This window comes from Vulpes lagopus, chromosome 21 (genome assembly GCF_018345385.1).
Source record: "Vulpes lagopus strain Blue_001 chromosome 21, ASM1834538v1, whole genome shotgun sequence".
Taxonomy (NCBI): Eukaryota; Metazoa; Chordata; class Mammalia; order Carnivora; family Canidae; genus Vulpes; species Vulpes lagopus.
This window is the reverse complement of record NC_054844.1, coordinates 29639531-29663298: the sequence shown is the minus strand read 5'-3', so window position 1 is coordinate 29663298 and position 23768 is coordinate 29639531. Positions and strand designations below refer to the sequence as shown.

The 23768-nt window shown below is 39.1% G+C and overlaps 1 protein-coding gene and 1 non-coding gene across 2 annotated transcripts in view; one reads left to right on the top strand and one right to left on the bottom strand.

Annotated features, from left to right (window-relative positions):
- The window catches only part of PKP2 (plakophilin 2), an 88329-nt gene that overhangs the window by 12867 nt on the left and 51694 nt on the right, over window positions 1–23768 (top strand). The window contains exons 2-4 of the mRNA XM_041736437.1: window positions 1393–1505; window positions 2025–2719; window positions 14596–14731. Coding sequence (XP_041592371.1) covers window positions 1393–1505; window positions 2025–2719; window positions 14596–14731 — 944 coding nt within the window. The remainder of the gene's footprint in view (window positions 1–1392; window positions 1506–2024; window positions 2720–14595; window positions 14732–23768) is intronic.
- Window positions 10759–10866, bottom strand: LOC121480437. The gene has a single exon (XR_005984960.1). It is a non-coding gene; the product is annotated as a U6 spliceosomal RNA (small nuclear RNA).

Here is a 23768-nt window from a genome sequence, read left to right as displayed (position 1 = left end):
GCCTGGCTTACCTCAATTTCCTTGATCTATAGAAAGGTGACGGTTACAAACCTGCGACCCCCAGGACCCTTTGAGGCCTGAAACTGTTCACCAACCAGGTTGTTTGGCTCCAGGAAACAAGACACATGTACAAACGTAATTTGGGATGGATTCATACTTTTTAGTTCTCTGGCAACAACCATCTCCATGCCCCCTCCCCCTCAAAATATGTGGTTCTATTTTTAAAAATGTGAATATTATTAGCTTTTGAAATTTTGACTCTATAACAACCTTGCTGGGAGAGTATGTTGGTATGTTCCAATTGTGTTGGGAAGGGACTGCCTGTGTTGTTTTATCCTCCCCATCCTTCGCAAGTCAGAAACCTGGGAGAGTTCATTGAGTATTTTTTCCTCTGATATTTAAAGTAAAAAGAAACTTTGGTTAAAATCAGGGAATTAGAAATTACTTAGGTTTGAGATAGGGCTCTGTGATTATTTTGATTAGTTGTTTGTTTTGTAAGACAATGGGAGATTAGAAAAGAAGAACAAATAGAAAGCTGAGCGAAGGATAAGGGAGTAGAAGAGGGTTACCACACTGTCTTTTACCACCCCCCTCCTCAAAAAGGAGTGTTCTAGGAGGCATGCATCCATTAAGAGCTGCAGACCCCGCAGAGCTGAGCAGGGGAAGGGCTGCCTCCTACTCAGTGTTTGTAAGGGAGTGGGCTGGATTAGACCACCAGACTAAGAGCCATCCTGCTAATTCCACAAAAGCACTCATCTGTAGTGCAGAGAATGGTTTCCTTTCCTGCCTACCTCACAGTGCCAAATACCTCACCCCCAGGCTTGGCCCCTTTCAAGCTGATGTTTTCTTTGACCACTCTGACCTACCTTACTGTTTTTACAAGCTGTCTTATCTACTAGTGTTGAGTCATTCTTCTGTTTGTCATCATTATATTTATGCCTACACCTACATCCTTCTTAGGAAGCTTCTGAATTCTCACCCCGGGAATGGAGCTCTATCCTCCTCCAACTTCAGAAACAGAATGTTTATGGTAGGGACCACCTAAGCCAATAAGTGACCCCTAAGTTCCTCAGTGTTATAACAAGCATTTTTGGATCTTTGTGAAAATCTTCTCTCGTCATTCTTCCTTTCTCTTACCCCCCTCCAAAAATTAATTTTTAAAAGTATATTTTTATTCTTAATTCAACTTTTATCTTGAAATCTCACGAAGAATGTTGTGATAACCTTTGGTCCTTTCCCATACCCCAGGGTGATGTTAAGCCAGCACTTAAAAACACTAATATATACCTAATACTTGTTATTGGTCTTAATTACTTAAATTTAAAATACACTGTTGTTATATAGTCTTTACTGTTTGGCCCACTTAGTATTTTACTGTGTGCTTGATTGCAGGAAATCTTCACCGAACCAGCAGTGTTCCTGAGTATGTCTATAACCTACACTTGGTTGAAAATGATTTTACCGGTGGGCGTTCGCCTGGTACTAAAACTTATGACATGCTAAAGGTAGGATATTAAAGAATAACTGTAGTTATCAGATTGCCATGAAAACATTTTTAAACTTCCATAGTTTTTTAATCGTGTGGATCTTAACTTTTTTATTTTTATTTTTTTAAGTAAGCTCTATGTCTAACATGGGTCTTGAACTCATGACCCTGAGATCAAGAGTCACATGCACCACTGGACGAAGCCAGCCAGGTGCCCTTCCATAGATTTTTTTTTTTTTTAATGTTTACCTTTCCCAAATATTGCCATTTCCTAGATCAATTAGGTGAAGACTGATTTTTTGTTGATTTTTGTGTGGAGACCAGGAAAAAAACTGGGGACTTTAAATAGTATCAAATCCTAGTACAAATAACTAGTCACTCTTCTTCTTCTTCTTTTTTTTTTTTTTTTTAAGAAAAGGGGCCAACTTCTTCATGTGATTCAGAGAAATGGGCGCCTTATGTAATGGGCCTGGAGTCCTTGGTCTTTAACAAGGATGAAAACTGATTTATGCCTCATTTAAACCTTCTTTCTCTGCAGACAGGCACCACTGCCACTTACGAAAGTCGCTGGGGGAGAGGAACTGCACAGTACAGCTCGCAGAAGTCAGTGGAAGAAAGATCCTTGAGGCAGCCTCTGAGGAGACTTGAGATTTCTCCAGACAGCAGCCCCGAGAGGATTCATTACTCACACAGTGATTACCAGTATGGCCAGAGGAGCCAGGCTGGGCATACTTTGCGGCACCAAGACAGCAGGAGGTCTACCCTTCTCCTGCCACCTAGATACGCTCGCTCAGAAATCGTCGGTTTCACTCACTCCGGGGCCATGAGCCGACATCGCCACTATGACACTTACCACAGACAGTACCGGTACGGCTCTGTGAATGACACCGTTTTTGACAACGCCCCTGCCAACCCGGCGGTGCTCACGTACCCCAGGCCCGGGACGAGTCACAGCACGGGGAACCTCTTGGAGAAGGAGAACTGTCTGACGCTGGGGCCTGCCTCGGGCCAGATCCGGTCACTGGCGCCCTTGCAGGCTGCCAGTCAGAGCAGGGCCTCTCAGTCCTGGCATCAGAGCTCCTTCCACAGCGCCCGCACGGTCAGGGAAGCCGGGCCCAGTGTCACCGTGGATGCAGGCGGCAGGAGGATGCACATGACCGTTGGCCAAGTGGCAGCAGGTGGAAGCGGCAACGTGCTCGTGGAGAGAAGCGCTTTGACCGACGCCCAGCTCGGGTGAGTGTTCTCTAGGTCTGCGGGACAGTCCGTGCCAGCACATTCTGTTCCCACAGCCCTTTAGTGTGGGAGCTGGCACTTCTGGGGCTGCAGAGAAAGGCTTCCAGAGATAAGTGATTAAAATAATGACTTTTCAGGCAGCTGCCTAATTGACAGATTAGCCTATTTACCTCAGGGACAGGGGCCGAGCTACCTGTTCCTATGGCAGCTTTGGAGGGCAATATGACATTTAGTCCATCTGTTCCAAATTAGTTGCTGGCTGAAGGGATGGCCACCCCTTGGCCGTGTGCAGATCTGCTCTGAGTGAGAGCTAATTCCAGAGTAAACCAAGAAATCGGTAATTACATGCATTTTCTCAAACATTCTTCAAAGTAAGGGAAGGGGAAATATGCTCATTGCTGGTGCTAAGAGTGAACTTCACATACTGTTTTGATAACTACTGTCGCAAAAAAGGTGGAGAGCTGGAGGGCTAAGTAAGCTAAGGCAGCTTCATTTTCTAGGGGTCTCTTTCCTTCCTTCCATGCCTGATGCTTTTATTTTTTGATTCTAGCTGCAGTGATTGGAGGATATTTTTTTGGGCAATACCCAATAATTAAAGTAACCAAATTTTCAAAGTCATTTTTTTCCTCTCATGTTGACTGTCTAGCTTGACCACTCCGGTCTCTGGAACCTAAGTAAGATTCAGGGGGGTTTTTGTTTGTTTGTTTTTTTGCTTGTTTTTTTGTTTGTTTGTTTGGGGGGTTTTTTGTTTTTTTAATATTTAGGTTTAATGCTGGAGTACACATTTCATGAACTGAGGAAGTTACTAAAAAGAAAGGTTGAGGGATCCCTGGGTGGCGCAGCGGTTTGGCGCCTGCCTTTGGCCCAGGGCGTGATCCTGGAGACCCGGGATCGAATCCCACGTCGGGCTCCTGGTGCATGGAGCCTGCTTCTCCCTCTGCCTGTGTCTCTGCTTCTCTCTCTCTCACTGTGTGCCTATCATAAATAAATAAAATTTAAAAAAAAAAAAAGAAAAAAAAAAAAAAAAAAGAAAGGTTGAAAATTTGATTATTAGATCAATAATTCCTGAAATAGTGATGTAGTATCATTATGGTAAAACATTAAATGCATTATTTTTGTTTTATTTCTAAAGTTGCTTAATGGAAGTTTTTACCTCTCATCATCCCTTCAAGTGAGATTGCACAGTATACTCATTGACTGGGCAGGCACTGGTGATAAAAGATGTTAGGACTCACCTTGAAGCAGGACTTTTTTTTAAAAAAAAAAAAAGATTTGTTTATCCATTTTAGAGAGAGAGAGCATGCGGGGATGAAGTGGGGGAAGGGTAGGAGCAGAGGGAGAGAGAGAATCTCAAGCTGATTTCTGGTGAGCACAAAGCCTGATTAGGATCACAACCCTAAGACGAGTTGGATGTTTAACCAACGGAGACATCCAGGCACCCCAGGGGACATTTTTTATAAAACAAAACTGAGCATGAGACTTCTAACATTTCTTATAGAATGTAGACCTTTGTCACTGTGAACATACTTACAAAGAAGAAGATGTATGAGGTCATTATTTATGGAGGAAAAAGCTAATCAGGACCTTCAAATGGATGTTTAAAATTTTAGTAAAGGGCAAAAAAAAAAATTTAGTAAAGGGCTGCTATATTCTAGGATTTGTGCTTGGCACAATTTTCGCAACGTGATTTTGGCAGTCACAGAACTCTCCAGACACATCCTCCGATAATTGGTGTTCTTCTCTTCCCCCGTTCCTGTGGCTCCATGCTTCTGGAGGCACCCTGTCACTTCCCAGTCTCTCATCAACTCTGCTGCACTTTGGCTTCCATCCCCACCATTTCACTGAAGCATTGTCCTCACAAATGCACCAGTGACCACCTTTTTGCTACACCCAAAGCAGACACACGTTCAGTCCTTATGTTACTCAGCCCTTGGGCAGCATCTGACAGCACTGTGTGTGAACTTCTCTCTCCCCTCAGTTTCTAGGGCCTCTTCCGGTTTTCCACTTGCTTCTCAAGCTGTGTCTTAGACTTCCCCGTGTGCAGCTTGTCTGCAGGCCCAGAGCAGTCATCTTCGGTAGCTCTTCTCTCCCGAGTCTGGGTGGTCTCCCGAAGAGGCCCATCTGCGACACTTGAATCCTTGTGATTCTCCAAGTTTTTTCTTCAGAACTCTCCTCTATCCTGAATGCCGTCAACATCTTGCATGTATTTCTAGCAACCTCCAGGGCATCCCAAACCCAGTGTATCAAAATCTAAAAGTATAAGCTCCCCCCTACTGTCTATTCCTGTCTCCTCAAACTGAAGTCCTGCCCCGTACAAACCTGGAGGTCATGCTTATCTTCAGCCCTCCACAGGCCCATCACCATGTTTCAACCTCCTTAATGGCCCTTACGTTTTTACCTTCCTATCCATCTCCATTGCATGCATCTCTCGGCCTCTCTGGTCTTGCTCCACTCAGAACTGTTCTCTGAGCATTAGAATGATCTTCCCAAATATGATTATTCTGTCTCGATTGCAACCTTTCCATAATTCCACCAAGTTTTCATGCTTTCTAGCATGGCACACATGGCCTAACCCATGTTTCCACCTCTGCTTATCACTCCAGCCCCACTCTCCTCCCCCCTTTCTCATCACCATTCCACACGCACCCTCTGTGCAAACAAACCACTTGGAACCTCTTCACTTAATGAATATGCATTTGTGTATTTCCTTTCTCCCTTCCTTCCCCCTTACCTTCCTTTTTTCCATCTCTCTATATCTATATCCATCTGTCTCTGTCTCTTTCCCCCCAGTAGCTCTGTCATTGCCCGGCTACTCATGATTCTGGAGGTAGCTCAGATACTGCCTATTTCCTGATCACTCCCTTCACAATCTAGGTGCCCCAGATAGCTGCACTGTGTGGGTGTCTTTGCCAGAATAATACATTGTGGCTATTCATTTCTCACTTCTTTCCCTCTAGACTTTGAACTTCTTGTGAGTGTCTAATCATCTTTTTATTCTCAGTACCCTAAAACAGAGGCAGGCCTATAATAGGCACTGTATAAAACCATGGTGAGAGAATAAAAGGATTAAGGAAGGAAGAAATGAAATATAAACTCTGTACTTTTTGCCATCTAAGTTCTTTTGTTGCTCAGGTTCTAGAAGAAGTATGAACTGCTATTTTGGGTTATTGTTTTAATGGACAGGGCAAATTTTAAAAATAAATGATTAATCCTATTTCAAAGAATAGAAGGAACACTTTGGGGTGAAGAAATCTAAAGGGTAAAAAATCTATTCTTGATGATTCCCAAAGTTGCCGTTCTAGAGACCAGAATTCATAAAAATGAATACTTCTTGAAATTTTGTTCTGTGTAAAAGAAGGGAGTCAGAGGTATTTCCTATAATGAGGAAAATAAGCCCTCAAGGTAGTATCTACGCCTGATGCCTGTGTCAGTGGTGTCCATTTCTCTTCCTTCCTGAGGTGTGCCCCATGGCATTTCAGCTCCCCAGGCCACCTCCTGAGAGTCCTGGCTCTGGGACCACACCCTGTGTTCTCCTTTGCCCTGCATTCTCTCCCATTTCAAACCTATCCAGCTTCTGTTTTTAGAATCTACTTTTTTTTTTATGTCTAGTGAAAGTCTCACATATAAATAAAGAAGAGTCCTTTCATGTATATGAAACATTCCTACAGAGTAGGTAGGTAAAATTGTAAACCTACATAATGACATAAAGTATTAAACAATGGATCTTTCTTTCCAAAAGAAAAGAGTTTGTAATAACTGGTCAGTTATTAATGCAGGTGAAAACCAAGACATTGGCATGAAAGAGAGTCAATATCTGGTCTAAATCAGACTGATGAAAAAGGTCTAAGAAATTACCAAGTGGGGAAAAAAAAAAGAAATTACCAAGTGAAACACATTTCACATCTATTTTTCTAAAAATATGGTTTTGGTATTTGTGGGGGACTGGTGGTTTGGCAAATGAGTATGAGGCTCCTCCAGTGTACCCAGCACTGCAAGAGATAGAAAATGGAATGGTCTGTTGAAGGTCTAGGACAGGATGAGTGAAAAAGAAAATAAGATACATCATCAAGTGCTAGGTTATGAGAATTCAGAGAACAAAAGAGTGTTGTGCTCTGAGATTAGTGGATGGAGCCTGTGGAGAGAGATTGCATCTCTAGTATGATTACCAGTCAAGTTCTTGACCTAGAGCGGCACAGAGCATAAAAGATCTTCCATATTCTCTTAATTACCAACGTCTTTAGTTCTTTGATTCTTCAGGTATCTTTCAATTGTATCTTTATTTCCATTTCCATTTTTAATGGTCCAGTTCAAGGCTTTATTGCCTTAGCTAAGATGCTTCTAGGTAGAGCCCTTCAGATGGTCTCTAGGAATACATACCCACACAAGAGGCATAGTCCAAAAGCACTGCTTTCATAACACTTAAATCTCTGCGAAGCAGGGGAATTTGTGTTTCCTGAGCATCTAACAACACCCAGGAGCTTTCCATTCATCACCTCACATTGGTTTGGCCCTTGAAGGGGTAGCCCTATTAATATATATACTATCTGGAAACCAGCCTGGGTCAGGGCTGCATTATTAGTTGGCAGGGATGCTGGTTGCTAAAAGATCACACACATAAAGTGCCAGTTTTTATTTTCCTCCATCATCTCATATTCTAACCAATGATATTATACACTGCTTCCTTGTGCATTTTCCATTTATATTTACATCATTTCAACATTGTCTAAAGTTGTTAAAAAGACTCAATTCAGGAGAACAGGTTCCGGTGATAGTGGGGCCAGGGGCAACTACTCTTCCTGAACCCCATCTCCCAAGCCACATTTCCACAGGCTTCAAGAAGTGTTTTGTGGTTGAGTTGGAAGGAAAGAAGGAAGGATGGAGGAAGAGAGAGGGAAGGAGGGCAGGAATGTGATAGGAGAATAGAGGAAGAAATTCAGAAAGGCTCTAGGTGGGACTAGGGACACAGTAAAGCTTTCACAGAGCTGTTGATATTTGAATTAAGTTGTGAAGAATGGATAAGAATGAAGTGGAATGATGGGCTTTCTAGAAAAATCAAGAGCAGTTTGTGAAGAGGCATGCACTGTTTAGAAAAGGATTAAAGCTCAGCGTGGTTGGAGGATGGGGCAGTCACAGGAGGGAAGGGAGAAAGTGATTATGGCAAGGAGATGGAGCCAGACTGGGGTCAGAATGTATGCCATGTTGATACCCTGACAGCTGTAGCAGACCTTCTTAAAGAGGAAGTCTTCCTTCGGTTTGGGAATTGTTTTTAATGATAAAGTAAAGTAGCACTGGGTTGACTACAAGTGGATGCAGAGCTTCTTTGTGAATCATGTTCAGGAAAATAAAGGATTAGAGTCATGGAATTATTTGTGGGTGTTAGAGTGTTGGGAAATTCAAACTTTCCTGAGTCATATATGACTTATGAAGTGGATTAAAGGCTTAATCTTTAAAAAAAAAAAGCTGCATCGAACAGCAGGTTATTCTTATAAGTGATCCTTCATTAGTTAAAACACTAGTTAAAACATTAGTTAAAACACTACCTGTAGTGTTGCATGGTAAAGACTTAAAATTGCCACAAGATTGAGAGTGTCAGAGTTTCAGTTTCTCTGTAAAGGTGGTGGAGTCCATGCATGTGAAACATTTCCATCTCATTTATTTATTTGTTTTTAAAGATTTTATTTGTATATTGGAGAGCAGGCGCATGCACACACGCAAGTGGGAGGAGGGCCCAAGGGAGAGGGAGAAGTGGATTCCCCGCAGAGCAGGGAGCTTACCCTGAGATCATGACCGGAGCTGACTGAGCCACGCAGGCGCCCCTCCATCTCTTAAAAGCTGTGTTTATACTAAATAAAAGTGACTCAAATAGTAATAGCCCACATTTTTTACTCATTAAATTGATTCCTGAGGCACAGCTTTAAAATATGAGATCATTATATAGTTCTCAGTATAGATGCCAGAACTGTTCTGCTTCATTCTAAATACCCTTATATTCTAGGAGTTAACACTGGTATGTTTGAACATGTGTTGGGTATTGGTTTTAGTCATGAGTCCCATTACTCTTACCTCCTCACCCGTGTCACACCCACCCACCCACACACAAACTCACCATTCACAACATTACACATGCTCACATCTATACATGTATTAGTGGGTTAGCCTGATATAAGAGAGAATTTAAAGGCATACCTCAAGGGTATGATAGATTAGGTTCCAGACGGCCACAATAGAGTGAATATCATCGTAAAATGGGTCAAGTGACTATTTTGTTTTCCCAGTGGATATAAAAGTTATGTTTACACTAGAATCTATTAAATGTGTAATAGCATTATATCTTAAAAAAAAAGTACATATCTTTTTTTTATAGATTTTTGTTTATTTATTTGACAGCAACAGAGAGAGAGTGTGTGTGCATTAGCAGGGAGAGCAGCAGGCAGAGAGAGAGGGAGAAGCAGGGAGTCCGACGCAAGGTTTGATCCTAGAAATCTGGGATCATGACCCGAGCCAAAGGTAGATTCTCAATCAACTGAGCCATTCAGGTGCCCAACAATGTACATACCTTAATTTAAAAATACTTTATTGCTAGCTAAAAACTGGTAGCTGTCATCTGAGCATTCAGAGAATGATAGATTTTTCCTAGTGGAGGCTCTTACCTTGACATTCATGGCCCCTGACTGATCAGGGTGTTGGTTGCTGAAGGTTGGGGTGTCTGTGGAAATGTCTTAAAATAAGACAATGAAATTTACCTCATTGATTGACTTTTCCTTTCATGAATGATTTCTCTGTAGCATGTGATGTTATTTTTTTTTAAGATTTTATTTATTTATTCATGAGAGACAGAGAGAGGCAGAGACACAGGCAGAGGGAGAAGCAGGCTTCCTGTAGGTAACCTGACACAAGACTTGATCCTGGGACTCCGGGATCATGCCCTGAGCCGAAGACAGACACTCAACCGCTGAGCCACCCAGGTGTCCCATGTGATGTATTTGATAGCATTTTACCCATAACAGAACTTCTTTCAAAATTGGAAGCCATCCTCCCAAACCCTGCTGCTGCTTTATAAACTAAGTTGATGTAATATTCTAATGCCTTTGATGTCATTTCCACAATCTTCACAGCTTCTTCACCAGGAGTAGATTCCATCTCAAGAAACTGTTTTCTTGGGGATCCCTGGGTGGCTCAGTGGTTTAGCGCCTGCCTTGGCCCCGGGCATGGTCCTGAAGTCCCAGGATCGAGTCCCAGGATCGAGTCCCATGTCGGGCTCCCTGCATGGAGCCTGCTTCTCCCTCTGCCTCTCTCTCTCTCTCTCTCTCTCTGTGTCTCTCATGAATAAATAAATAAAATGTTAAAAAAAAAAAGAAACCGTTTTCTTTGCTCATCCATAAGAAGCAACTCCTCATCTATAAATTTTTATCATGAGATGGCAACAATTCAGTTCGATCTTAAGTCTCCACTTCCAAATCTAGTTCTCTGGCTATTTCCACCACATCTGCGGTTACTTCCTCCACTGAAGTCCTGAACTCCTCAAAGTCATCCATGAGGGTTGGAATCTATTTCTTCCAAACTTCTGTTAATGTTGATATATGGACTTTTTCCCATGAATCAGGAATGCTCTTTAGTTGGTTAATTAGTTTTATTTATTTAGGTAATTTCTACACCCAACATGGGGCTCAAACTCACAACCTCGCGATCAAGAGTAACTTGCTCTTTCCACTGAGTCAGCCAGACACCTTGAATCAGGCATGCTTTTAAATGACACTTAAAATGGTGAATCCTTTCCAGAATTTTTTCAATTTACTTTGCCACATTCATCAGAGGAATTACTATCAATGGAAGCTACAGCTTTATGCAGTGTATTTTTTTTTATTTGAGTGCAGTTTACAAACAGTGTTATATTAGTTTCAGGTATACAACATAGTGATTCAACAAGTTTATACATTATGCTTATACTCATCACAAGTGTAGCTACCATCTGTTACCATATAAGCCTATTATAGTATCAATGACTATACTTATGCTGTGCCTTTTATTCCTGACTTAGAAAAACTGTAGAAGGCTTCACGAATTTGCATGTCATCCTTTTGCAGAGGCCATGCTAATCTTCTCTGTATAGTTCCAATTTTAGTTTATGTGCTGTCAAAGTGATGCATTTCTTAAATAATAAGACTTGAAAGTCAAAATTACTCACTGATCCATCGGCTGCAGAATGGATATTGTCTTAGTAAGCATAAAAACAACATTAATCTCGTTGTATGTCTCCATCCAATTTATTGAGTGACCCAAGTGCATTGTCAATGAACAGTAATGTTTTGAAAGGAATCTGTTTCTTCTGAACAGAGGGTTAGCCCACCATTGTGGGCTAAATACTTAGTAAACCATATTGCAGAAAAATGTGCTATCACCCAGGGTTTGTTGTTCCATTGATAGAGCACAGGGTAAAGTAGATTTAGCATAATTCTTAAAGGCCCTAGGATTTTGGAAATGGTCACTGAGCATTGGCTTCAACTTAGAGTCACCAGCCGTGATAGTACCTAACAAAAGAGCCTGTTTTTTGAAGCCAAACATTGGCTTCTCCTCCCTAGCTATGAAAGTCTCAGATGGCATCTTCTAATATAAAGCTGCTTTGTCTACATTGAAAATCTGTTTTTTAATGTAGCCACCTCCATTAATTATCTTAGCTAGATCTTCTGGATAACTTGCTGTAGCTTCTACAAAAGTACTTCACTTAAGGGTGCTGGGTAGGTCAGTCAGTGTCCATCTCTTAATTTTGGCTCAGGTCATGATCTCAGGGTTGTGAGATCGAGCCCCGTATCATGCTCTGCACTGGGCATGGGGTTTGCTTGAGATTCTCTCTCTCCCTGTGCCCCCCCCCCCATTGCACACATTCTCTCTCTCTCATAAAAAAAAATTAAAAATTATATATCCTTAAAAGTGTTTCACCTTAAGGGACACCTGAATGGCACAGTTGGTTAAGCATGCAACTCTTGATTTCAGCTCAAGTCCTGATCTCAGGGTCGTGAGATCAAGCCCCACTTTGGCTCTCACTCAGTAAGGAGTCTGTCTGCTTAAGACTTTCTTTCCCTGTACCCCCAGCTCCCTGCCCCCGTGCATGCACACATACACACACTCTCTCTCTCAAATAAATAAAATTTTTTTAAAGATGCTTTACCTTTCACTTATATGTTTTGGTAATGATTTCTTTCCTTAAACCTTATGAACCAACCCTCTGCTAGCTTCACATTTTTCTTCTGCAGCTTCCCCACTTCTCTCAGACTTCACAGAATTGAAGAGTCAGGGCCTTGCTGTGGCTTAGGCTTTGTCTTAAGGGAATGTTGTGGCTAGTTTGATCATCTATCCAGACCCCTGAAACTTTCTCCGTATCAGCAATAAGATTGTCTCACCCCCCCTTTTTTTTTTTAAGATTTATTTACTCAAGAGACAGAGCAAGCGAGAAGAAAGAGAGCCTGAACTGGGGGGAGGGGTAAAGGGAGAGGGAGAAGCAGACTCTGTTGATGGACTGAACCATCCAGGCACCGGGTTATTTCACTTCCTTATCATTTGTGTGTTCACTGCAGTGAATTTTCTGTTTCCTTCAAGAACTCCTTTGCGTTCACAACTTAGCCAACTGGTGCAAGAGGCCTGGTTGTCAGCCTGTCTTGGCTTTCAACAACATGCCTTCCTCACCTAGCTTAATAATTTCTAGCTTTTGATTTAAAGTGAGAAATGTACAACTAACTCTTTCTTTCACTTGAACACTTAGAGGCCATTGTAGGGTTATTAATTAACTCAATTAATATTTCAGTATTAATTGGCTCAATTTCAATCTGTGTCTCAGGAAATAGGGAGGCCCCTAGGAGAGGGAGAGAGGTGAGGGAATAGCCAGTTGGTGGAACAGTCTGAGCACACACATTTATCAGTCAAGTTCACCAACTTATGCGGGTGTGGTTCTTGGCACCCTGCCGAACAAATAGTAACGTCAAAGATCATTGATCACAGATCACCATGGCAAAAATTTGAAATATTGTGAGAAGTACCAAAATGTGATGCAGAGCCACGAGGTGAGAAAATGCTGTTAGAAAAATAGCTCTGATAGGCATGCTTGACACAAGCCTGCCACAAGTTTAAAATTTTTAAAAAAGCAATAGTGCAAAGCATGGTAGAGTAAGGTGCAATTAAATATGGTATGGCTGTATTCATTGTGCTCGCTAGCAAATACTGGAAAACACCCTGCCAAGCTGTCTGTTTATTCTCCATTACCAGGAATGAATCAGGTATAACTCTCTTTGAAGCCAAACTCCTAGGATACCTTTAAGGCATGTCTTTAGCCACAATTCTAAGATGTTGCCATCCTGAATCTGCTTTCTCTGAGTCAATGCTTAAGGAAGCATGAATGTGTTAACATCCACAGGGATAATAGGTTGCCTAACCTAGTTACCCTCCAGGCAGAAATAAAAGGGAAAAAAACCCAGCTCAATGAGGCATTTGGGAGTTATTGTTTACAAGTAGCAATTTTATTTGTCCTCTATAAATTATCCTCTCTTGTGTCAAACTGCATCGGACTTCATCATCACTATACATACCATAGTTAGTAAAGGACAAAAAAAGGTATGCTACTAGATAGACATAAACCAAGTGTCATTGCAATGGCAAATCAAATGGCGACAGAATGTGTATAAAATTGTTTTCTTTAAGAAAAAATGTATTTATAATTATGCTTAATCATTACCTCTCCTGATGAATTCTGTGACATCAGCATGACTTATTTGAACAAAAGCTTGGTTTCCCTGGCTTTTACTGTTTATATACTGTTATATTTATTAGATTAGAAAACTTTTGGGGACGCCTAGGTGGCTCAGTGGTTGAGCGTCTGCCTTTGGCTCAGGTTGTGATCCCGAGGTCCTGGGATCAAGTTCTGAATTGGGCTCCCTGCGTGGAGCCTGCTTCTCCCTCTGCCTGTGTCCCTGCCTCTCTCTCTGTGTCTCTCATGAATAAATAAATAAAATCTAAAAAAAAACCAAAAACAAAAACCAAAAAAACGAAAACTTTTTGAATGCTTATTTTAAAACTCATTTTTAGGTGAAATAAGAGATTCTGAGCAGCTTTGAAAAATATCTAATGATTATTGAGGGAAAGTGTTTCATCCACGGGTATAACATTACCATGGTAGAAATAATTTTTAATTTCTAACACCAAATTTATTTTAAAGTCCATGTAAAGGGGCGCCTGGGTTGCTCAGCGGTTGAGCGTCTGTCTTTGGCTCAGGGCGTGATCCTAGGGTTCCAGGATCGAATCCCACATCAGGCTCCTTGTGAGGAGTCTGCTTCTCCCTCTGCCTATGTCTATGTCTGCTTCTCCCTCTGCCTATGTCTATGTCTCTGCCTCCTTCTCTGTCTCTCATGAATAAATACATAAAATCTTTTTAAAAAATAAAAAATTTTAAAGTCCATGTAAAGCTTTATTGTGCCTTTATTTATTTAATCTTTATTGTTATTTTTTTTTAAGCAGCTTCATTCTAGGCCTGAGCAACTGACTGAGCTACCCAGGCATCCCTTATTGTGCCTTTAAAGTGACCTTTTAATATCTTATTATCATACAACACACATATTTATCTTAAACAGTTGATTTTCTTTCTTTGGTATATATTACAATTCTGCTCAATTCAGTGACATTTTCAGAAGCCATTCTGACCAGAGCTGGAATATTTCTACTGCTGGCTGCCTTCTGATCTCAGGTGCTGATTTCTTTTGAATAAAGAATAAACCAAGGCTCAGATATTCTAGGTGCTTTAGGATATTAGCCGAGTCATTTCTGGAGGATCATATTGGTAGGCAAGAGGGAGCAGGTTTGGAATTCAGCTGAATCTGTGACTGTTTGTCTAGGAATGCAGACATGGAGATGACTCTAGAGCGAGCAGTGAGTATGCTCGATGCAGACCACACACCACCACCCAGAATTTCTGCTGCAGCTACTTTCATACAGCACGAGTGCTTCCAGAAATCTGAAGCACGGAAAAGGGTGAGTATCATCTTAAATCCAGTTTAAAATTATCTTGCTTTTGCATCTGTTATGGTGGCCGTGTAAACTGAAACCAATAATTTATTTAAATTTTTAAAAATCTTTATTGAGTTAAATGTCAATTATAGGTCAATTTTAAATAACTTAATTTTTTAAAAAGTCTAGAGACTTTAAAAATTTTTTATTTATTTATTTGGGAGAGGGCGAGGAGAGGGAACGAATCTCAAGCAGATTCTGCACTGAAGGTGGAGGCTGATGTGGGGTTCAATCTCATGACCCTGGGATCATGACCTGAGCCAAAATCAGGAGCCCACCTGACTGACTGAGCCACCCAGGCACCCTAGCATAAGTGTTCTATAGGACAGACCACACCAAAATGGGATCTAGCATAATACCCTCTAGTTCCAGCCACATCATTGCAAATGGCAAGACTTCATTCTTTATTATGGGCAAATAATATTCCATTGTGTATATATACCACATCCTTTTTATCTATTGATCAGTCAATCGACCCTTGGGCTGTTTCCATAGTCTGGCTATTGTAAATAATCCTGCTATGAATGTCCAGGTCCATGTACCCCTTTGAATTAGTATTTTTGTATTCTTTGGGTAAATACCTAGTAGTGCAATTGCTGGATTGTAGGATAGTTCTATTTTTAACTTTCTGAGGAACTTCCATACTGTTTTCCCCAGTGGCTGTACCAGTTTGCATTCCCATCACCAGTATAAGAGAGTCCCCTTTTCTCCAGATCCTCATCAACACTTGTTGTGTCTTGTGTTGTTGATTTTAGCCATTCTGACAGGTATGAGGTGATAGCTCATTACAGTTCTTTTGCCCATTTTTATTTCTGTTTTTGTTCTCTTGTCATTGAATTTTGACAGTTCTTTATGTATTCTGGGTATAAGTCTTTTTTATTCAGATACGTGATTTGGAAATACTTTTCCTAGTTGTATTTTGTCTTTTCATTTTTTAACAGTTTTTAATTTGGTTGGAGTCTAATTATAAATTTTTTCCTTTATGGATTGTGCTTTTCAGAGTGTATCAAGAAATTCTTCTGGTCACTTACTCTAAGGACACAAAGATAATCTATATTTTCTTCTAGAAGTTTTATGAGTGTCAGGTTTTATAGTTGGTCTATGATCCATTTGGGATGAATTTTTGTATATATATTGCAAGATGTGGACTGAAGTTCCTTTTAAAAGACATATGTGCAATTGTTTAGGTGCCATTTGTTGAAAAGACTATTATTTCAAGTCTAAACTGTTTTTTGTGCCTTTGTTGAAAAGGAATTGATTACATATATGTGAGTCTGTTTTTGCACTACGTATTTATTCTATTTCATTGATATATTATTGGTCTATCTTCATGCTAATATATTGTCTTGATTACATAGTTTTATATATCAATATAGTTTTATATTGAAGTTTGCTAATGTTAGTCCTCTTTGTTCTTTTTTGAGTGATTTTGGCTATTCTAGTTCTTTTGCAGTCCCATGAATTTTAGAATCTATTTCTTTATGAAAAAACTGATAGGATTTTGTTTAAGATTGGAGAATTTTCATCTAAACATTATTGAGTCTTCTGATGCCTGACTATGGTATATTTAGCCATTTAGTGGGTCTTCTTTAATTGCTCTTAGCAATATTTTGTAATTTTACTGTGAAATGACTCTTAGTTCTAGTAGCATATTTGTAGATTCATCAGATTTTATACATAGATCATGCCATCTACTAATAAAGACAGTTTTGTTTCTTTTTGTTTCTTCCTTTTTAATCTGGATGACTTACATAGTTTTTCTTTTTGTATTGGCTAGAACCTCTAATGCAATGTTAAAACGAAGTGAGGGTGGACATGTCCAGTTCTTGATCATAGGGGGAAGCATTTCGTTATTCTTTCACTATTGTGGATGGTGCAACTTGTAAGTTTTTGTTCGTTTGTTTTTAGGAATTTAATCTGAGGGATTTTTATGTGGTTTTTTTGGAAGGAAGGAAGGAAAAAGTTTTATATTTTAGTATTTTTAACACCATTTCTTTTTCCTGCTTTTTAAAAATTGAATTATAATTGGGTTATATTGATAATAATGTAGATAACATTATATTATTTTCAGGTGTACAACATGATATGATGTATGTAATATATTGTGAAATTATTACCACAAGTCCAGTTACCATACATCATTCAGTTATAAATTTTCTTGTAATGAGAACTTTTAAGATCTATTTTCTTAGGAATTCCAAATATACAATACAATATTAATAAGTAGTCATCATGATGTACATTACATCTTCATGACTTATTTTATAACTGGAAGTATATACCTTTTGACCATCTTCACCCATTTCACCCATGTCAAACCCTCCACCTCTGGCAACCACCAATCTATTCTCTGTATCTTTGATTTTGTTTTTTGTTTATTTGTTTTCAGATTCCATATAGTATTTGTTCACTGTCTTTTTCATTCAGCATAATGAAATGGACTTCAAGATCCATCCATATTGTTGCAAATAGCAAGATTTCCTTCTTATTTATGACTAAATAATACTCCATTGTGTATATCTGTCAATGGGTACTCAGGTTGTTTCCATGTCTTGAGTATTGTAAATAATGCCATAGTAAACATGAGAGTTCATTTATCTTTTTGAGTTAATGTTTTCATTTCCTTCTGAAATATCCCGGAAGTAGAATTACTGAATCATAAGGTAGTTCTATTTTTAATTTTTTGAGGATCCTCCATAATGTTTTCAGAGTGTTTGTACCATTTATGTTCCCACCAACAATGCACAAGAATGTTGTATTGTTCCCACCAACAATACACAAGAGTTCCCATTTTACCACATCCTTGCCAATACTTACTATTTCTTGTCTTTTCAGTAATAGCCATTCTGACAGGCATGATGTGATATCTTATTACTGTTTTGATTTTCATTTCCCTGATGATTAAGAATGCTGAGCACAGGGGCATCTGGGTGGTTCAGTGGTTGAGCATCTGCCTTCAGCTCAGGGCATGATCCTGGGTCCTGGGATGGATTCCCGTATCAGGCTCCCCTGCAAGGAGCCTGCTTCTCCCTCTGCCTATGTCTCTGCCTCTCTCTGTGTCTCTCATGAATAAATAAAATCTATTTTAAAAAAAAGAATGCTGAGCATGTTTTCTGTATGTCGGCCATCTGTATGTTATCCCTAATTTTACAGTTTTGGTTTTGGTTTTTTACTCAGGAATGGTTATTGGATTTTATCCAATGTTTTATTTGCTCATTAAAATATTTCTATGGTTTTTATCTTAATTTTGCTAATATGGTTAATTACTTTGATTTTTAAATGTTATCCCATTCCTGGGATAAATCCCACTTGGTCATGATGTACTGTTACTTTTTAAAATTAGATTTGCTAAAATTCTGTGAAAGCAATTATGCAGCTACATTTGTAAAGGATATTGATCTGTAATTTTCTTTTCTTGTAATGATTTAGTCCAATTTTGGATTGAGAGTAATATTAGCTTCATAGAATATATTGGGAAGTGTTCTCTCCTCTTCAGTTTTCTGAAAGTTTGATTGTAATTGGTATTATTTCTTTCTTAAATGTTTGGTAGAATTTACCAGTGAAGCTAGTTGGACCTGAAGTTTTCTTGTGAGAGATTAACTATCTTCAGATCATGAGACTGACACACTGCCTGCTGTGTTAAGGAGGCTAACTAGGTTCCTAACTATAAACTATAAATTCAGTTTCTTTCATTGATACAGGGCTCTTAGGGCTATGTATACTTCCTAGTGAACTTTGGTAGTTAGTGCCTTTCAAAGCTTTTGTCCATTTCATCTATGTTGTTCTAGTTTTCTTCAATTTCTTTGTGTAGATGTTGTATGTTGTTTCTCTTTGCCTGAAGAATTTTCTTTTAACATTTATTCTAGTGCAGGTCTCCTGGTGATTAACTATTTTAACTTCTGTATGTCTGAAAAGAAATTTTGTCTTTGCTTTTGAAAGATATTTTCACTAGCAGTGGAATCCTAGGATGACAGTTTTTTGTTCTAATACTTCAAAGTTGTTGCTTCACAGTCCTCTCACTTGTGTTGCTTCAGACAAGAAATCATCTGTCATCTTTATTGTTCCTCTGTACATACTGTCTCTCTCTCCACCCACCCAAGCAGCTTTTAAGATTTTTTTCCTTATCATTAGTATTGAGCAGTTTGGTCACAATGTGCTTAGATGTAGTTTTCCATAGGTTTCTTGGGCTTGGGAGTTCACTGAGCTTCTTTAAACTTACAAACTTTTATTTTTCATCACATTTTGGAGTTTTGGTTGGCATTTTCAACCATAAATTCTTCAAATATTTTTTCTGTCCTTCCTTTGGGAATTAGTTACATACATATTTGGCCACTCGAAGTTATCTCATAGTTCATCCATATTCTATTCTTTTTCTTCAGTTTTTCCTGTATGCTTCCTTTTAGATACGTTTAGTTTCTGTGCTTTAAATTCACTAATCCTTTCTTCTGCAATGTTTAATATGCCATTAGTTTCATTTGGGGTTTCTTTAGTTCATAAATTATAGTTTTCCCTTTTAAAAGTTAAATTTGAGTCTTTTTTATATCTTCTTTCTCTACCTAACATGTTCCATCTTTCCTCAAGATTTCTGAACTTATAAAAGACTATTACGATAGCTGCTTGAATGACCTTGTCTGCTAATTCTGATATCTGCGTTCATTTCTTCTTTGCATACCTGGAAATTTTTCATTGAATGCTAAATGTTATGAATTTTACCTTGTTGGATGCTGGGTATTTTTATATTTCTGTAAACATGCTTGAGCTTTGTTCTAGGATGTAGTTACTTGAGAACAGTTTGATCCTTTCAAATCTTGCTTTTGAGATTTGTTAGGTGGGACCAGAGCAGGATTTATTCTAGGACTACTTAATCCCCAATTCTGCACTCTGTCTCCTCAACTCTACTTATTGAATTCCATTTGAGTTTTCCCTAGCCACATTATAGCCTGAGAACTCTCTCAAGACCATGATCTTTGACAGCAGTGGGGCTCACCTTGCTTGTTTTCCATCCCTTAGGGATCATGATCCGTCATTGCTACATGTCCAATTATTGAAACCATTGCATGTTTTATGTATTTTTAAAAATTGTTTCAGGTAATAGGCAAATCCAGTCCTTCTCATTGTTGAGTCATTATCAATTTTGATAAATAATTCCCTAATAAATTCTCCCCCAAATTGTGTAAATTTACAACCCATCAACATTGTGTCTTATATGTAACATCACTAACACGAGATTATTCTTTTTTGTTTGTTTCTGTTAATCTAATGATGAAAAAAAGCTATCTCTTTATGGTAGAAATTTTCCTGTTTTTTGAAATCAAGATTCATAGTTGGTCATTTAATCAGAGTTACAAAGAAAAAACTTAATTATACACACACATACCATACACACACACATACACACACACACACAATTACAGCGTTTGTCATAATCTTTCATAAACAATGCCCATTATGTATCATCTGTAACTTTAAAGATTAAAGTGAGGGCAGCCCGGGTGGCTCAGTGGTTTAGCGCCTGCCTTTGGCCCGGGGCGTGATCCTGGAGACCCGGGATCGAGTCCCACGTCAGGCTCCCTGCATGGAGCCTGCTTCTCCCTCTGCCTGTGTCTCTGCCTCTCTCTCTGTGTCTCTCATGAATAAATAAATAAAATCTTTAAAAAAATAAAGAATAAAGTGAAATGAGAACCTAATGACATTAATTCACCTGAGTTCAAATCCTTCTGGATTTTTACATTTTTCCTAGTCTTTTACATTAATTTTATCCAAAAATAATTTGAGGTTTATTAAAGCCACCTACCTTTATCTAGTCTTTCCAGAGCACACAGATTAGTTTTCAGAGAGACAGAATTCTTTTCACACTTCATTCATTTTCAGAACAGGTAAATAAATGATTACAGTTACAAGTACAGCTGAACTAAATACGTTGGGAAACATGCCTAAATTATCCTTGGTAAACATGTAATTCAACTAATAGAAATAGGGGTGCAAAGCTCAACCTAGAGTAACCTACCAGCTTTGATAGTACTCAGAGTATCCATAGGGTTCACAGAGGGAATAAAGAATGTAGATCCTGCAGATCAGTTAAGTAGAGTCAGACAAAAGAGTTCTGTTGACTATTTTTTTCTACCTAGATCTGTATCTCCTTAATGATTTGTAGGAGTTCTTTATCTATTGTGCAAGTTATATATAAACCAGTGTTATGCAACTTATGGCATCTTTCATCATGCAAGATTTAAAAATTCTTCTGAAGTCAGATTTGTCAATGTTTTTATTCATGGCATCTGTATTTTAGGTATTGCTTTAAAAAAAACCTATTCCCGCCTCTAGAATATTTTTTATTTTAAAAGCTATTGGGACCTCTGGGTGGCTCAGCAGTTGAGCATCTGCCTTCGGCCCAGGGCGTGATCCCGCAGTCCTGGGATCGAGTCCCACATCGGGCTCCTGCGTTGAGCCTGCTTCTCCGTCTGCCTCTGTCTCTGCCTCTCTCTCTGTGTCTCTCATGAATAAATACATAAAATCTTTTTTTAAAAAAAGCTATATAATTATTACGTATTTCTAAATGCCCCTTTGTCTATGTTTGTTCCATGGGAAGAATGAGTAAGGATTTTTTAAAAATTATATATTTAGCTAGTAATGAATTTTCTTTATACATACAGATGAAGAGAATTAGCCTAAAAATTAGTCCTTTCTCTGCCTAAATCAGATAAATGTCTAAATTTTTTTAAAGATTTTATTTATTCATTTAAGAGAGAGAGAGAGAGCATGAGTAGGGGGAGAGGCAGAGGAAGAAGACTATTCAAGGGACTGGGAGCCTGATGTAGGGCTCAATCCCAGGACCTCAGGCTCCTGACTCTGAGTTCTGGGCTGAAGGCAGACACTTAACCATCCCAGGCACCCCTAAATCTTTTTTTATTTCCAACTTAAAAAAACTGGGCATTATTATGCATGCTTTCATTTTCTAATCTGGAAATACTTGAGTTTTTCTTTTGTTACTCAAGTTGAGCTAGATTCCTACTATCTCTTAAGTTACTAATTTGATTATAAATATCATTTTGCTTACATATAGGATTAATGTGCTTGCCTTCTTGGCTCTTATTTTAAGGCTAGGATAAACACTGGTTTTGAGAATAATGAAACATGAAAATCACACTGAAACCTAAAAATATATATGCATGGTAGTAAAAATTAAGAATTATAACCCAAGAACATTAACACAATCCTGCTGACATTAAGCATGGTGCTATAGTGTTTAAACTTATGTATAAAAGACCATTACAGGGGTACGTGGCTGGCTTAGCCAATAGAGCATGTGACGCTTGATCTTGGGATTGTGGGTTCCAGCCCCTTAGATCCTTTCCTGGGACTTTTCTTACTTGACACCATCTCCTGACCTGCTTCATCCACTCACACATCTTCCATTCGCATGTGATAAAGATCCTGATGACTCACTGCATCTCCAGCCCATATCCCTGCCCTGGGCTTCAAACCATGCATCCATCTGTTTCCTGGACATCCCACTGGACTCAACATCAGCATTTTTAGAAAATGAACACATTATCTTCCTTTGCTTTTCATCTCTAGTATCCAACCCTCCTTCGAAACTTGTTCTTCCGACTGGGTTGAAAGGCAGGACCATTGGTGGTTTGAATGTTAGCTCTCAGGAGTCACTTGGACAGGGTGAACCCAGCACCCTATTTTATTTACCTCAGTGACCTTGGGCAAGATATTTAACCTCTCTGAGCCTCGGCATTCCTACCTTTAAAGTTGAAATAATAGTCCTACTAGAAAGAATTGTGAGAATGCAGTCAGAGCAGTTGGATAATGGTACAATGCCTGCCCCGAAGTAATGAATCAGAACATATTATTTCCTGCGTAGGTGAGTGGTAGTTCACCCAGATGCTGTTACACAAAAACTTGAACAGAGACTTTGAACTTTCTTTTATTCTTACCTCTCAACATTACTCATATTCATGCAGTTTTTAAGATCTATTAGTGCTGCTACTAAAAGTGTCTTGAACCTACCCACATCTGTGCCTCCCCACTCAGTGCTACTATGCTCATTCCTATCACGATGTTTTCTGTTAATCTAGCTGCTTCCTGGTTAATCTTCCTTCCTCCATTCTTAACCACTTCTGATACAGTCACCTTACAGCACCAAGGGAGACCTTTCCAATAGCTGCCCCACTGCCTGTAGGAGAAGGGACAAACCTCTTAATTTAATTTGCAAGACCTTTCTAAAACTGGCCTTATTTCCATGCCTGCTTCAGATCTCATCACTGACGTATTGATTGCCGTAACTGCCTTGGAGAATCTTATTATAAACTCATTGCTCAGAATTTGAGAAATTAAAAAAAAAAGGAAGAAAAAACATACCCACAGTTGCCACTATTGTTATCATTTTGGTTTTGTTCTCTAACTTTTTAAATGCATGTATTTACATAGCTGTAATCAAATTGAATATGTAGCTTTGTTTGTAGGGATATTTTTGTTTGATTTTTTAAAATATGCACAAATATATGCTTGTTTAAAAAAATACAAAATAACAAGCTGCTTTCATAACTTATCCCCCATCATTTGTTTCAAGCTCACTAATTTCATTTCCTTCTTTATGTTCTGTGTTTGAATGGAAATACATAGATATTTTATACAGTTTTTTTCAGTAACACTGTATCTTTTTTCTTTTTTCTTTTTTTTTTTTTTTTAGATTTTTTTTATTTATCTATTCATGAGAGACACAGATAGAGAGCGAGGCAGAGACACAGACAGAGGAGAAGCAGGCTCCACTCAGGAAGCCCGATGCGGGACTAGATCCCGGGGCTCCAGGATCACGCCCCGGGCCAAAGGCAGGTGCCAAACAGCTGAGCCACCCAGGGATCCCCCAAGTAACACTGTATCTTAAGCACTTTCTCATAACATTAGCAATATTCTGCATACCTCATATTAATGGTGGCATATTAACGGTGATAGTAATAGCTACTATGTGTTGAGCGAGTACTATATACCT